This window comes from Penicillium macrosclerotiorum, assembly GCF_028827735.1.
Source record: "Penicillium macrosclerotiorum strain IBT 26536 chromosome Unknown utg000006l_segment0_segment0, whole genome shotgun sequence".
NCBI classification, from domain to species: domain Eukaryota; kingdom Fungi; phylum Ascomycota; class Eurotiomycetes; order Eurotiales; family Aspergillaceae; genus Penicillium; species Penicillium macrosclerotiorum.
In genome coordinates this window covers 1,630,165-1,646,044 of record NW_026643085.1, presented here as the reverse complement: position 1 = coordinate 1,646,044, position 15,880 = coordinate 1,630,165, and the positions used below count along the sequence as shown (strand labels likewise).

Here is a 15,880-nt window from a genome sequence, read left to right as displayed (position 1 = left end):
CATTATCGAATATCTTAGAAGAAAAATTTTGATGCTATAGTTAATTACTTAAAGTGACTGAGTATGGGGAGCAAGAAGCACAAATCTCCACTATGGCTCGTGGGCAACAAAACATAGCACTAAGTAATGATATGATCAGAGGCTATACAGATCACGGGCTCATAAAATTCTACCAAATGGAAAAGCTTCCATACATATATCTACATTGAATATGGGCGTATTCCGGACAACGGAAAGATAAGCAAGTAGGTTTTCTTGAACAATTCAAAAGCTATGTTGCAAGTCACTTTAAATTAATCGCGTTACCGGACGCAGTGATATCAATCCAACCTCTACCACGTAAATTAACTAAAAGAAATCCGGATAATTCGTTTTCGAGGAGAGTTTCTAGCGTTTCGTCCCAGGCATGGGTGTGCCTCCAAGCGACGTTGTTCCGGACGCACCATAAGCCGGAGGGGGCAAAGAGTTAGGCGACGTCTGTCGAACGACAGGATCTCGGGCCCCGGAGCTTGAAGGCCCCGCCTGGGCGCCCCCAGGCAGCTGGCCGCCGTCACCTTCTCCAACTACTACTTGTTTCCCATCGCGCATGCGCCCCACAACCATGCCCTTAGCCACAGATTTGAGCAAAGCACGCCGACTGACACCCGTAGCATCAATGTATACCAAGCCAACATTCTTGATACCGCCTGTCAAATTGCTCGCGACATCGCCCGCTTCGTTACCATAACGATGGCCTATCATAGTGCTGGCGGCCTGCGTTCCGGTAAGAAGCACCGTTCGGGCCGATTCGGTTATTCCATCGGCGAGAGTTGAGAAGGCGATCATGGACTTATTCAGCATGCCAGGCTTGTAGTCAGGAGGCGGGTGATGTCTATCAATCTTCTTCTGCTTTGTATCTTTGCGTGCTAAGGATGCACCCAGATTCTGTGCAACCCGTTCGACTTGTCCCAATGTGCGAGACGATAGATCTGCGGCACCATGAGAGAATGTGCCGACCTTGCGGATGCGCTGGTGGGTGACTTCAGAGAAAGTCACTGGTTTCTGTGTTGGCTTGGTCTTTTTAATGAAGCTTTCAGCGCCACTGGATATGGCATTGGCAAGAGCTGATGATGTTGCAACAACCAGCCGAGACGCAGTGGCTGAGGTCTGGACGATAGTCGAGTCCTTGTATGCGGGATGCCGTGACATCTCTAAGTACTCCTCTGACACGTTGGTCACGGTAACCCGGTTACCTTGACCTTCACCGGGAAGTTCAATCTCAACAGGCCCTGATACGGCAATATAATCAGCAGGTCATACAATAACTGACTGACGGACAAGGGTAAACTCACGCTTAGATCCAGGCTTTACATCTGGGTCCTCCACAAGGTCGTATCCCTCGCCTAACTCTCCAACCACGCTGCCATCTTCTTCATCAACTAGCACAATCTTACCATGCTTATGATCCATTGAAGATGTTCCATTCTTGCCGACGTGGCTTTCCCCGGTCCCGACGTATCCCTCTCCGGGCGCCCAGTCGGCTGGGTTGTAAGCGACGGGACCCTCCGATTTCCCACCTAGACCGGGATCACGATCAAGGAAGGCAGTACATTGGGCAAGTATTGTCTCAAAAGTGTCGATGTCATCTTGTGTTACGTTGTTTGAACCATTGCCCACGCTGGGGAATTGGATCCGGATGAAGGCACCCGCATCAGGTGCCAAATCCCATCGTGGAATGAGGTAACTGTCCGGTGGCTGGTGAAAGATCTGCGTAGTTGCCGGCAGAGCAAGATCCAGCTCGGGTGGGAGGTAGAGATGCAGGTAGAAGTCCTCCTCTGGTGTCTCTGCGGTTCCATTAGGCGCGTATGGTGGGATTGACGCAGGCGTTGTCGTTGGTACCATGAGCAGCGACAAGGTCTGAGGGCCCGACGGCGTTAACTCTTGCTCTTCACCATCCTGAATATGAAAAGCGCGAATATTCTTCACGCTGAAGAGTAGCCTGGGATCATGCGTAGACATGATGTCTGTTCGGTATGAATCAGGCTAACAAAGTGCCCGCAATTGAGAGCGGGGCGCTGATAACTGCAGATAAGACGATGACGTCGGGAGGGATTTTGGCCGGTTTCACCACGTGAGGAGCAATTCAAGGCACAGCAATCAGATGAACACTGAGATCTAGACGAACAGAGAAAACGAAGAGAAGAGAAATGTAGGCGCCAGCCAAGCCGAGGAGGGGCGCTCTTATGAACTCGGCTGGCTGGGCGCTTAGATAACAGACACCGCAAAATCGTGGCTGCGCCACACTCAGCGGTGAAGCACCGCCACACCACCACTCATTCGACCATGTTTTCTGCTGCCGCTTTCGGTGCAATTGTGGCTGATTAGGTTTAAACCTGCAGTGGGGTTGCTTGGTTGTGGCAAACCTTCCCCAGTCCCCATCCTGTCCTTGATCCTTCAATCTAAAATGTTCGAGATCCAGATTGTGTCCGACTTGCATCTGGAAAATCCTTCTGCCTACAACTTATTTGAGATTCCAGCTAGAGCACCCTGTTTGGCGCTCCTGGGCGACATTGGTGTCGTTGCGGATGATGGCTTCTTCTCTTTCATCGAGGCCCAACTACAACAGTTCGAAATTGTCTTCTTGCTTCTAGGAAACCACGAGCCCTGGCATTCCAGCTGGTCGCAAACTAAAGCGAAAATTTATGACTTCTCCGACTCGGCCGCTCAACGGCGCACCAACCAGGAAAAGAAGGGCGGTTGCTTTGTGTTTCTTGACCGAACCAGATATGACATATCTCCGACAGTGACGATCCTAGGATGCACTTTATGGTCAGAGATCTTAGAACCGCAGATGGAGCGCGTAAGCTTCGGTATCAATGACTTCTACTATACCTTAGACTGGACAGTCGAGGATCACAATGCAGCGCATGAGGGAGACTTGAAATGGCTCAACGATCAGGTTGCCGAGATCTCGGCATCGGACCCGGATCGACAGATCGTGATCCTATCTCATTATAGTCCAGTGGGGAAAGATACGCGCGCTATCGATCCGAGGCATGTCAAGAGTCCATTGTCCTCGGGGTTCGCCACAGACCTTTCGGCACATGAGTGTTGGAGAAACCCTCAGGTTTGTCTCTGGGCGTTTGGACATACCCACTATAATACTCACTACAAAGAGGAAGAAACGGGAAAACTGATCATGAGTAACCAGCGGGGCTACTATTTTTCTCAGGCGGACAGATTCGACCCAGGCAAAGTAGTTCATATTGCCTAATAGAATGCTTGTATTGAGTTTTCCTGGGTACACCCCGATACGTTCACAAGACATTGTGTTGTAGAAAGGGGCTTTAAAGTGCGGGCTTTTTAGGGTGACTCGTTACGTTTGCCTGACATCTCGCAGCGAGGGGCATAGCTTGTTTATGCATCCCAACTGATGATGCGTCTTAAAAGAGGAAACGGCCTTCCATGCTCGATCTTTTTCACCTCTACCACTGCAATGACAGTCATAACTCAATAGCTAGTTCTTCTCCGAGGATGTCCATCATAATTGCAGCCGACAGCACGATGAAGAACTACTCTCGACCGAAGAATCAAGAAGCTGAATCTGTCGGTGGAAGAACTGGCGAAGCTGAGATGGGCGGTAAATAATCGTTCTTACCCCGAGAGCATGCTAGCGTCAGAAGAATGATCATCCGCAACGCAAAATGAGATCCCGACTTTGCGGCTGTCCTGACTACCAGCTTCAGCATCGCTTTGAGAACAGAAATCTCTTCATGCTCATATGAGACACTAGTGGTATTGATCAATATTTCATCCTCTGCTGCCTCTCTTGGACGAATTCCGCCTTTCATAACCTGTCATAGGCATAAAAGTTTGGTCTCTCAGCTCTCCCTATCCGCAAAACCAGCGTAATTCATTATTAATCTAAATGATTCTCGCTTTCACTGTTTTTTCCCCTTACAATCTATTTTCGCTTCGCACTCTTCCACAAAACTTCTCATCTTTCCATTCTTTTTCTCTCTACCTCTTAAATACTTTCTAACTTCATCCTTATTTTTTCACATCAATTAATCATTCTGCGGACGTCTATGATCGGCTATTTTGATTCTTAAGGCAAGCTATCTTTATTTTGCACCTTCTCCTATCTTGCCTCTCCCCCTGCTCGCTTTCTCATCTATATCCTCTTGTCTTCTCTAATTCCACAGAATTCTTAGATACAACCGACATTCCGCTACCAATATTTCCGCTTTCGTTCAATCATTCAAAATGACACCGAAGCCGAGATATATCAAAAAAAGCATCCAAGCCCGGATATGCGATCGCGGAAGATTACTAGAGTATCTTGACAAGCTGGCATCACCGAGACCATATTCACCTTCCATCAAAATTAAATCTTCAAAAACTCGGGAGAGGCGAGATCAGTATTTTGCGGCCGGGTATTCGTTATGTGAAGCAGATACACTTCACCGTCAGGTTCGAGCCAACAAAGTTACAAAGGCAACTTCGAATTTGAAATTGTCACAAGCAACAGTTCGTTGTCTTGAATTCCTTCTCAAAAACTTCCAGTCCGACGAATTCGATATCGCCTCAAGAATGGGCACAATTCAAACTGAACTGCCATTGACAGGGCACTGAAGTATGAGAAAAGCCTTGACGATAGGTTGCCTATCTTCTGCGACCTTACTCCTCAGGAGCGAGACGATATCTGCCTCGAGTTACAGGCTCATACGAACCCTCTAACAAATATCGTGGCGAAGAGCTCATCAGCACCTTTCAATTGGGCCGCTCCTGTCACATCATGTGGTAGTGTAGGTCTGGATGTCATAGGAAATTCCGACTACGGCATGTCACGGGGGGATGACACGGCCTCGCTTGATCCTAAGGATGCCTCAGTCGTGAATGGCAATTCGACCCACAGCGATGAAACCGACCGCAATGATGACGATTTGTTTGGTCCTTGCTAAGCCTGCAACTCACTGCTTCAGAATTAGTGATTGCTTTCCTGTTTTCCCTACATCTTTATTCTTCGTTTCCTATGTCTTCCTGGAACTGGTGTTTCCCCATTTGGGTTGAAGCCACAGAATTTCGCAACTAATGTTAAGCAGACAATTTTTGGCAATATGGAATATTCTCTTACCTCTTCCATGAGGGTACATAGCATTGCGATATCATGATTCTCGGTCTAATCATTCTGGTTTTCCTTTGACTATTTATCACTGATCATTGATCTTGGTGTATCCCCAAGAGGGCTGAAGCCAAGCTATAGCCAATATAATCGATATTTCGATAAAAAAATATAGTAAAAATCTTGACCGACCCATAGTAGCCCATACATGAAGGTCAAATATTCCCTCAATAAACGACCACGGATTTTGTCAACTTTTAGATTCTTTCTGCCTGAAGGATAGGGCGACGAACAAGTTTATCTGCCACTGAGCGGTTGAGCCAATCATAACGTTCATTACACCGCCCGAGGCCCACCCATCTCCAAATGCAAATCCTGCAAACTTGCGGCGCGCCACCGGCGGACTGTGAATTTTTGAGAGCGATCGGAGAACTCCGTGACATACTCGTTGGCGGCTGGACACAATTTTCCGAGGTTCTAAGTCGTGTTTTCAACCGATTGAAGTGCCAGCTATATTCATTGGTCATTTGACATGCCCAGCATGGAATCGACGTCCTCCGAAGTTCCGCGCGCGGAGGTCAATCCTGCCTCTTCCGAAGTGGACATCACGAAGCGCGATACTCCCAATGAGACCTCTAGTGCTGAAGAGCCCCCCCTCTAAGAAGGCTCGAGTCGAAGAGCCTTCGATCTCTGACAGCCATCGGCAGTCGCTGCGTGACAGGGGTATTGCGCCTATCAAAGCCGAGTGAGTTTACATTTTTGATCTCAGAAAATATTCAGACCACAACTGACCTCTGTACGAATTCGGAAAGATACTTGCTTCGCTCGCGTCCCTTGATTAACTCGACCCCCGAGCCTGCCTCCGAAGTCAACGCTGATGATGCTGCCGAGGCTGCCTCCCACGCCGAGCGTGACGACGAGAAGAAAGGCAAGAAGAAGAATAAACCCAAGGGCCAGAACACCAATCGAAGCTTTGGCAGCTCCAAAGACGCAAAAGGCCTGTGCACATCGAGAACATTCAGTCCCGAGTTCTCCCCGGAAGAGTGCCAGTTCGGCGAGAAATGTCGATTTGAGCACGATTTGCGCGTCTACCTAAAGGAGCACAAGCGTGAGGATCTTACAACTTTTGATGGCATCTGTCCGGCGTGGGATGTGCATGGAAAGTGTCCCGCAGGATGGAAGTGTCGGTTGGTCGGTTCACACTCCACCGAGAGGGAAACGGCGGACGGGAAGAAGGAGCTTATCTTGATTGAAGACGAAGAGCGCAAGGCCAAGGCCAAGCCTCTCGTGTCGTTCGCGACTTCCGAGGGCATGGTCAATATCATTTCGAACGAAGACAAGGTCGCCCTCGCGCGGAAGCGGGAGCATACTCCTCGTGCCAATGAATACAACACCTGGCTTACCAAGGTGTCTCAGGAGCTAGAGAAGCAGCTTCATGGTCGATTTCAAGAGGAAGGGGACGCAGCTCAGACCAATGGTGACGCAGAAAAGGCCAAGGAGAAGGAGGAGAAAGAAGAGAACAGGGCCCGTTTCTCGGATCCTCCATTTTTGCCGTCCGAGAAGAGACGCATTTATTTTGGACCTGAAACCCCAACCCTCGCACCTCTGACGACCCAGGGTAACCTGCCATTCCGCAGGCTGTGTATTGATCTCGGTGCTCAATTCACCTACTCAGAAATGGCGATGAGCATGCCATTGATCCAAGGCTCTAAATCCGAGTGGACCTTGCTGAAGAGCCACCAGTCGGAGATGCTCCCTCCCACAATCGTTCCCGGGCCGAATGTCGTTCAAGGCTATGACAATTCAAAGGATTTCAAGTTTGGTGCTCAGATTGCAGCCAACAAGCCTTGGCAGGCCCTGAAGGCTACGGAGGTGCTTTCTAAATTCACACCCAACTTGCGTGTCATTGACCTGAACTGCGGTTGCCCCATCGACCTTGTGTACCGCGAGGGAGCTGGCTCTGCCTTGCTGGATCACCACTCTAAATTGGAAAAGATACTTCGTGGAATGAATGCTGTCTCGCAGGAGATTCCAATTACGGTGAAGATCAGAACGGGAACTCGAGATAACCAGCCGACATCACAAAAGTTGGTTGAGCGTCTTGTTCTAGGTGGCTACGAGTCTAGCTTTCTCAATGGTGGCCCCGCAGGTGTCGCTGCCATCACTCTCCATGGACGAAGCAGACAACAGCGATACACCAAAACCGCGGATTGGAGTTATATCGCAGAGTGTGCCGCCATCATCAACCGGCTGAATGAGCAAACGGATGTCATCACCGATACCATCCATGAACCCGATGCGCGTTACCAGCCAAATGGCGGCAAGACTTACTTCCTCGGAAACGGCGATTGTTTCTCTCACTTTGACTACGATGACCACATTCGGAATGCCGGTGTTGACTCCGTCATGGTGGGTCGTGGAGCTTTGATCAAACCATGGATTTTTGAGGAAATCCAGTCCGGTCAGTACCTGGACAAGTCTGCTACAGAGCGTCTTGCCTACATCGAAAGGTTTGCCAGGTATGGGCTAGATGCTTGGGGATCGGATGAGTTTGGCGTTGGCACCACCCGAAGATTCCTGCTTGAGTGGTTGAGCTTTGCCTATCGCTACGTTCCGCTCGGCATTTTGGAGTACATGCCTCCTCATATTAACGACAGACCCCCTGCTTGGCGTGGTCGAAATGATCTTGAGACTCTTATGGCTAGCGGAAACTACAAGGACTGGATCAAAATCACGTAAGTCTTGTTCGGTTTCATTATACATAAAATAAGAAGGACAGCGTCACTGACTCAACATTTTATCTAGCGAGATGTTCCTCGGCCCCGCGCACAAGGACTTCAAATTCGAGCCCAAGCACAAGTCCAATGCCTATGAGGCAGAGGGCTAAACAGAATAAAAGGCGAACTCACAATTAGATAAAGGCTGAAAATGAGCATTGTATATAGAAGAATACGAAATATGAAGTTATACCAAGATTAATAGTACTATGAAGATGATGTGACAAAAGCTCCACGTTGGGACGTTAGGGCTCTCCATCCGGTCACGTGGAGATCCGACGATGATGACGTCTGTTCCCCGAGGCTTGCAAAACTTCCCCATAAAAGACCACCTCGAACCTGCCCGTCCGACAGCAGGTCCTCAATTTCTTCTGCTGCTCGATCTGAATACCTATTCACTTTGGTTTCTAGCGTTACTACCTCCTCGCTCCACACTGCTAAAATACATCTGCCTAGCGGCATTTGTTTACATTCAAACCAGCTTGCACTGAAGCTTCGACCAAACCCCCCACCCCCTTTTGCACAGCACGAACATTCCACTTGAACAGCCCTTGTTTTCATCAAAGTCGTCAAAATGACTCTCTATTACAGCCTTGTATGTCACACCCGAGAATTATCTCATATTATCTGCTATGGTCCCTAGCCCACCAAGCTTGACACGGCTGTAGCCTAGGTGGCATGATTAGCCAGCTCACCGATCCGCCGCTTGATGCTCTCAAATTGCCTTCCATGCTGATACATGACACTGATGCAAAATGATTTTCCCTTAGGTGTTTCTTCTCTTGGTGTTTGAGATGGGAGTATTCCTTGCCCTCATCGTGCCTCTCCCATACACTATCAAGCGCAAACTGTTTGCATTTATCTCCGAAAGTCCCATCATCGCCAAATTACAATATGGGTTGAAGGTACAGCATTCGGTCTACCCTCGCCAATCCTGATCCGCCCATCTAACCGATATGGCTCTCAGATTACCTTTATTTTCATTTTGATTCTGTTCATTGACAGTGTCAACCGGGTCTACCGGGTCCAGCAGGAGCTGGCGGCCTTCTCCAAGGAAGGCTCCGCATTGGGGTATGTGCATTATAATCCATGGAAAACTGCTTTACTACCTGGAAAACACCAAATACTAACGCGAATCCCTCACCAGAGCTGCCCACCTTGGCACCGACCGCATGGAGGTGCAAGCCCGCAAGTTCTACTCCCAGCGTAATATGTACCTCTGCGGCTTCACTCTTTTCCTCTCCCTGATTCTCAACCGCACCTACATCATGATCCTCGAGGTCCTCCGTCTTGAGGACCGCGTGAAGCTGCTCGAGGGTGACAAGAAAGCTGGCGGCAAGGACTCAGCCCGCGTTGCTGAGGCTGGTTCGGTTGGCGAGATCGGCGCTTTGAAGAAGGAGATCGAGGCTAAGAACCGCGACATTGAAACCCTTAAGAAGCAGTGTGAGGGCCTGACCCGCGAGTACCACAAGCTTGGCGACGAGGTTTCTTCTGGCAAGGGTGATAAGACCGAGAAGAAGGACATGTAAAGTGTCTCTTCCTTCGCGCAACCGGGTAATTTGACCTGAGGTGACCCATGTCGCAGACAGCCTCGCGGTCGCTCATCAATACATCTCAATTTGAGGTCACCTTATGGTTCAGATAATGCCACGCATAATGCCGTTTCTATGGGGTACACCCACTGATTTTGGGAGCCGTGGATAGTTTTCTCTCAAATGAAATGTTGTCACACCGGGAGGAGATCCATGAACTTGGCACTCTTTCTTTACTGTTAACAGAACTTAGCCGAAGAGTTTGGGAGGATGGAGTCATTCGTCATAGTATTGCGAAGTTTTAGCTTGGGACAGGAAATATCTTGCATTGTGAAGATAAGGTTCTCGGGTCATAAAATCATCCTTTTTTAAAAATCATTACACATTCGTAACTGTACAGGTTCGGTTTGCTGATAGACTTGGGTTGAGAGCATTGCAATCCAACAACCTCTAGCGTCTTAAATAAGGAAGGTCCAGAAGCTGGGGTAGACTAGCTCCTCCTCAAAGATACGGCGGACCTGAGCAAGCACAAAGCGCTCGACCTTGCCGACATTCTTCAAGACCTGCTTGCCATCCTCCTTGCGGCCTATCTCGCTGTCCACTCGAATCTCTTGCAACAGCCCACCCTGCCGCTTTTGGTCGCCGCCGGACTTGGGCCGTCCGTCCTCGCTTAAATTCTGGCCGCTCTGATTTTGTTCCTCGGAGCCAAGCAGCGCATCCGCATCCTCGGGAGACAAGAAGCAGAAATGGATACGCTTGCGAATATATGCAACCACAGCCACACCGTCGAAGGTGATGCCTGTCACGTTCAGTTTAAGAGGCAGGCCGACAAAGCTAGGCATTGGATAATCCAGCAGAATCTCTGCCGTTAAGGACATTCGGACGTCACCCGCATATTTTGCATGACACAGAATCTGGAAATCTTCAGGTCGGCGTTCGCGCATACGAGGCGGGATTGGGGCGGAAGGATCGGTCGCGGGTTCGGTGGATTGTTGGGGTATATCGGCCGGGTCACCAGTATTGCGATTCGATCCGCTGCTTCCGGTCTGGCCGATGGATGGATGCGATGGTAGGGTATTGGCAGTTGAGGGACGAGAAGCGGAGTTGGTGGTGTCTATGTCGGCGTCTATGCGATGTTGGAGCCCAGTAGCGCGCGACGGGCGTCGAGGCCGGCCACTGGGCATTCCCGAGTCAGACCAGCTGCCAGTGAATGGTGTTCCGCCTGCTACAGCCGCGAGGGGGGGTTTGTGTCCCCGAAAGACCCCCCAATGACATCAAATGATAACCAAGTGTAGATGTGCCGCCGGGGATGCCAGGGGTGCCGGCGCGGGGCAAAAAATGAGGATTGAGGTGATCCCCCAGAGGAAGCGGAGACCGCAGCGCTGAGGGCCGATAGTCCTCGCCGGGGTATGGGTGGTGACTGAGGTTATGTGGGCTGTGAGCCGCATGGTTCATGGACATTTCATCGCCGTAGGCTGATGAGCCAGACCATTCATCGGCGAGCTCCTCGGAGGTGGCCGAGGTGTCATCATCGTCTTCCTCATAAAAGTCGGCGAATGGCTCGCAAAAGTCCTTGATCTCAAGATCAGGAGCGATTGTTCCGAAATCGAAGGAATGGACCTGGACGGAGCGAATGAACCGCGGTAAAGGGACCTGCTGGAACTTGTCGTGGACAAAGGAGCGGATACGCTCTGCCAGCGCTTCTCCGTCCGGGCCAGATGTGGCCCTTGCCCAATCAACTTCGATGGACATTACATATGCGTCGCAAGAATGGCGGTGTTGCAAGGATCTCAAAACCTCCCAAGCTCCCAAGACAGAAGCTATGGTCAACTCACGGGCCGGTGACGCGGATCCACGTGACTAATGAACGGGGCATTCTTCTGGAGCCCATGTACGAGCGAGTTGGCATGAGCACTCTTATCAAATATTTGTTTCGCAGCAAATAGCCTGAAATATTGTTTATAATAAAATTTTCTGTATTATTGGCTAAGAGCAAGTTAAAGTTATCATAATACCAAATAAAATAGTACTTTCCATGATACCCTCGGATTAGCATCCATGTTTACGCGGCCTTCCCGACATTTATCGAGCTACAGCGGATCTATATTTCAATGCATGTGAGAACTGCTTGAACTCACCACATTCCCAATAATACCATGCTTCATATGTATTCCTATATTTAGATAAGTCATGCCTGGAATACTTCTCTGTGTTTCCCAGATCGACTTTGTGTTGAGGATGTACTAGCAACGGCCTTGCATTATGATGCGGGATGGTCAGAAAATAAAAGTTTGAAAATCAATGATGAAAAAGAAATTTCAAAGGCACGCTTTTCAGAAAAGACTTGATGGATTCATTGCACAGGCCATTACAATGGTGTAGAAACGATAAGGTCCATTAAGCGGAGATAAAACTACGTACCTGGCAGTATCAAGCGCAAAGATGTCGGCTCTAGCAGATAACAATGATTCAAACCTGTCAGACCACGAACCTAACGTCGTAAATTATCGCTTTTAACCTAAAATATGATACTATGGAACATATTACTGCAATAATTCCCAATGAGCATCGAGATATGGCAGCTGGCAGAGGGAGTAATAGGCTCTTAGACCGAGCCATTCATGGTATCTTGATGAAAGATGTTAACCCTCTAGCTGGGCCCATTTGCAGATAATCATACATGAATATGGTTTGACCAAGCTGCATAAATATCTAACTACCCAAGTCAATGATAGAGTTTGTAATAAGACGCGTCCACGCCTTGACACATGCCCTTGCTTGCCCTCGCTCTTTAAATACTAATTAGTGCTAAGCGCCAGGTTCCCCTCTTTTGCCCCCAAACCTAGCGCCAGGAATTGCCGGGTATTGCCGGCAGAAGCCTGAATGGGCCAATCAGTGTTCTTTGAGTTCTCACGATCCTGGTCGCAATTGAGGGTCAGCTAATTTCCTGAACCACAGAATGTTAAGCGCGAAGATCGGGAAGGATCCGAGTCCACGCTTTTAGCGTTCTTTCCCCATCATAATTCCAAATCAGCAAGGGATCGACCGCAAAGGCCTCCAGCTCGTGTTCTGAAAGTGACTCGTCATCCACGGGGTCGCCGATTAAATCGAAATTTGCGATATTCTGGTGCCCGGAACCTCGGAGCCCTGGAATCAGCGATCATAGTACTACAGCTTTTTGGAAGACAGTTCGAGAGCAAATGCACGATTGCTTCAACTTAAAAAATATGTCATACTCAACGTCCTAAATATCGAACAAAGAGGGTAAAAGAAAACCAAAAAAATCAAACATCAAAGGATGGAATGAGAACCCCGTGGCCCTAACGTTTCCAACGCACCGGCAATTGCGAGCAGCCGGGAACTTGAGCAGCCTCGTGGTGAGAGCTCAAAATACCATCGAATAAAAACAAATCAAAATAGCAAGACCACATAGGAAGCTTGACCTCAATACGGAAACCCAGTCATAAAGTCCAGGATATCAAATTACTGAAGCCAAAGCCAAAGTCAAACAAGTTAATTCCCCCAAAAAGATTTGCAGAAAACAAACAGAAAGTGCCTTCCATAATTGAAACATATTGGTAGCATGGATATTTGGATCATCGCGATCGGTATCCGAAGACGAGATCTCCGCCACTAGCGTTCAGGCCACGAAAACAGACAATCATGATCGGATCCCTAGCCGAGAAAAATGTTAGCTAAACCCTGCCCTGTGCGAGCCAGTACTGGACTACACCATTCCACTGACCTTGTGCGAGAGAATCTCTCTAGCCGCCGTGGGCGGGGCAGTTGTAGCCATCTCGACGACGGAATTGTTCCTTCACGCCATGGCAGGACGGGGTGTTCTCCTTCGCGCAGGGGACGACGCCTCCCTCTTTAATGCAGCAGCCGCAGTCATACAGGAAAATGTAAATAGAGCACATGATGGCGGCTGATGATGCAAAGCCTTGATCGAAAGTATAATCAAGATGGCAATATAATAATTGGGAAGAGGATTGTGGTTTATGAGCTGATGAGCTTGATGAGCTTGATGAGATCTGGAACGGGATAAACGACGGGCTTTATAGCATCTCAGATGGCTGCTCAGCTGAAAACGACTGCACAGGGCCGCAGGAGGTGAAAAGACAGAGTCATACGCACTCAGGCAGCAGATGTGATTTTTTCCCAGGAGTGACTGTGGTAGCCGAACGATGATATGTTGTATGCAACTATTAATCCAGTAGTCGTTGGATGTCGTTGAATGGTGCAAGAGACACGAACAGGGGCACAAACATAGAGTGCTGTGGGAGATAACTTGACTCGCGGACGAGGATATGCCAACATCAGTTATGGTTGGCCATGATGTAGATTGTGAGAGGAAGAAGCCCCATCCTGGGCCTGCGCCTGGCGACGTGCCTCCTGCGGCATGTCCAATAGAGATTGCGGATGTCGAGTAATTACAAGGCAGATCCTATCGCGCTCAACCAGCCGGGACTGCTGCGGCGTGTACGTTAGAGTTCTCGCCAACACAAAACCTGACTGACATCATTCGGATATATCACCCAGGCATTCCGCCTGCCTTGAGAGGAAGGTCAACAGATGCCATAGTAGGTGGATGGGGCGGAAGCAACATCACCAACATTTGGAGAGCCAACGAGGCATAGAAATTAGGCTTATTTGACGGGCACAGCACGTACCGCAGCTACTTACAACGATGTGCCTGCAATCGTTCGGTGGATCCACGAACCCTGTTCGTTTGGGGGCGGCCGCAGGAGCTGCCAGAGACCATCCATCCCGACCTCAGCTCGAATTAAGCATGCGCCCACCCATCTGCGCTTTCCCAGGACCTGCCTATCGAAGAGCCAAAGAACCAAAGAACCAACATTCGTGTTTCTCGGGCGGATTCTTGCATAGATTTTGCATAGTTTTGCAGCACAGCGTCTCGGATGGGGGCTTGAAAACCAACATCATGTATGGCCCGGACGGGAAGTAAAAGTTGAACGCTCGAGCGCGACGTATCTGGAAGGCGATATCGCGATATCGCGATTACATCGGATTTGATCTGTGTCAGATTTTCGATGAGGCTGAGCTGTGCCCGTTTCAGAAGCCATCATGTTCGAATCCACCAAAGAACGGCTTTTGGTCGTACTGGCGCAGACGGGAATCACACCAGAGCCGCGGCGGGGATGATGAGACAGCCCTGATTCGATGCTGGCTTAAGCGAAAACGAGAGCCGACCATCGAAGTATCGCTAGCTTCAAGGCTGCCAAGAGAATTACTGTTCTTCTACCACCTGCATCGAATTCATCCCCAAAGCGAGTGTTGGCTCGGATGTCGTTAGGATGGGGGCGAATGCCTTTCGTGCCTGCAGACGAACATAGATAACATCGCCGTAGAGAAAGGGGGCCTCTGTGCCAATGGTTGACTGCTCTGCGCCCTCAATCCACCCTAGCGTGACTCAACAGGTGTTGGAGATTTGCCAGCCAAAGTGCCGCAGCCCTAATATCAAACTTGGAGGGCTGCGGCTTGTTCCCCCCCGGCGCCTGCGCCCCGGCAGATCAATTGCGGGTGATACGCTGGAGCTGATGGCGGCAAAGCAGAACGATGGTGCGCAGCCTCAGCTGGCCCTCCTGAACCATTCGATTTTAGCGCCGTTGGTTCGTTGGCTTCTCTCCTTGGTTATTTATTTATTTTATTTTATTTTATTTTTTATTTTGACGGGGCATACTAGGATTGACGAAGAACGCTGCAGCATCCAACACTCTTGGGCTGCTCGTCGCGCAGGAGAAATACACCACGTGATGAGGTTTGCGATATCCCGCGACCAACTCGGCCCTCGAACATGCAGTTGGCGACACGGGCCACTTCCATGCGGCCTTTCTGATCCTGTATTCCTTCTGTTGGGCCTCAGGCTCTTTCCTGTGCACCCCGAGCTTCCAGATCTCACATGTGTTCCCCCGGGTTCCCCACACCCGAGCCAAAACAAACACCCGAGTCGAGCGGGCACTATCGGTTAAAAAACCATATGGGACATTAGAGCAGACGCGTTTCCCCGTCCCGTGATGTCATTTGCGGTCCCTCTATCTCAAAACAGAAAGGAATAGCGCGAGACGGGGCTACTACGAGAAGACTTCGAGCACACTACGAGCGCAATGAAAACAAATCGGAAGATTCAACCGGTGCAACCAGAGGGGCCCGTGGCGGACGCAGTCGGGATGATCGGAGCGCGCAACAGTAGTTCGACGAACAAGATCGGGCGGATACGCATTTGAAACCCGGAGTCGCAGCAGCGGCTGCATTGTGGATGGGCACAACGGCCAACAGCCTGTGAGATTCGTCCGCTCTTCGCCCGCTGGCGAGGGTCTTGGCCCCTCCTTCATCCTGGCTGCGGATCTTCCGATGTTTTCTATGGCTCGTCGGCTGGCAACGGGGTCCGCCTAGTCGGGGATGTCCAGCCAAACGAAAAGCCCGTGGAAGCATTACGCAATTTC

General features: G+C 49.8%; 5 protein-coding genes across 5 annotated transcripts; 3 read left to right on the top strand and 2 right to left on the bottom strand.

Moving 5' to 3' along the window:
• Positions 1-387: 387 nt before the first annotated feature.
• N7462_005882 (senescence-associated domain-containing protein) lies at positions 388-1,998 on the bottom strand (the record flags this gene model as incomplete). The annotated part of the gene is made up of 2 exons (XM_057077600.1): positions 388-1,268; positions 1,332-1,998. 2 exons carry the CDS (start codon positions 1,996-1,998, stop codon positions 388-390), a joined length of 1,548 nt encoding a protein of 515 aa, XP_056933180.1.
• A 445-nt stretch (positions 1,999-2,443) lies between these two features.
• Positions 2,444-3,253, top strand: N7462_005881 (Ser/Thr protein phosphatase superfamily; the record flags this gene model as incomplete). Its single annotated transcript, XM_057077599.1, has 1 exon — positions 2,444-3,253. One exon carries the CDS (start codon positions 2,444-2,446, stop codon positions 3,251-3,253), a length of 810 nt encoding a protein of 269 aa, XP_056933179.1.
• A 2,477-nt stretch (positions 3,254-5,730) lies between these two features.
• On the top strand, positions 5,731-7,991 carry dus3 (tRNA dihydrouridine synthase DUS3; the record flags this gene model as incomplete). Its single annotated transcript, XM_057077598.1, has 3 exons — positions 5,731-5,849; positions 5,917-7,839; positions 7,910-7,991. 3 exons carry the CDS (start codon positions 5,731-5,733, stop codon positions 7,989-7,991), a joined length of 2,124 nt encoding a protein of 707 aa, XP_056933178.1.
• A 464-nt stretch (positions 7,992-8,455) lies between these two features.
• Positions 8,456-9,410, top strand: N7462_005879 (putative BAP31 domain protein; the record flags this gene model as incomplete). Its single annotated transcript, XM_057077597.1, has 4 exons — positions 8,456-8,476; positions 8,652-8,786; positions 8,849-8,952; positions 9,029-9,410. 4 exons carry the CDS (start codon positions 8,456-8,458, stop codon positions 9,408-9,410), a joined length of 642 nt encoding a protein of 213 aa, XP_056933177.1.
• A 461-nt stretch (positions 9,411-9,871) lies between these two features.
• mdm12 (ERMES complex subunit MDM12) lies at positions 9,872-11,165 on the bottom strand (the record flags this gene model as incomplete). Its single annotated transcript, XM_057077596.1, has 2 exons — positions 9,872-10,638; positions 10,676-11,165. The coding sequence occupies 2 exons, from the start codon at positions 11,163-11,165 to the stop codon at positions 9,872-9,874; spliced, it is 1,257 nt and encodes a 418-aa protein (XP_056933176.1).
• Positions 11,166-15,880: the final 4,715 nt, after the last annotated feature.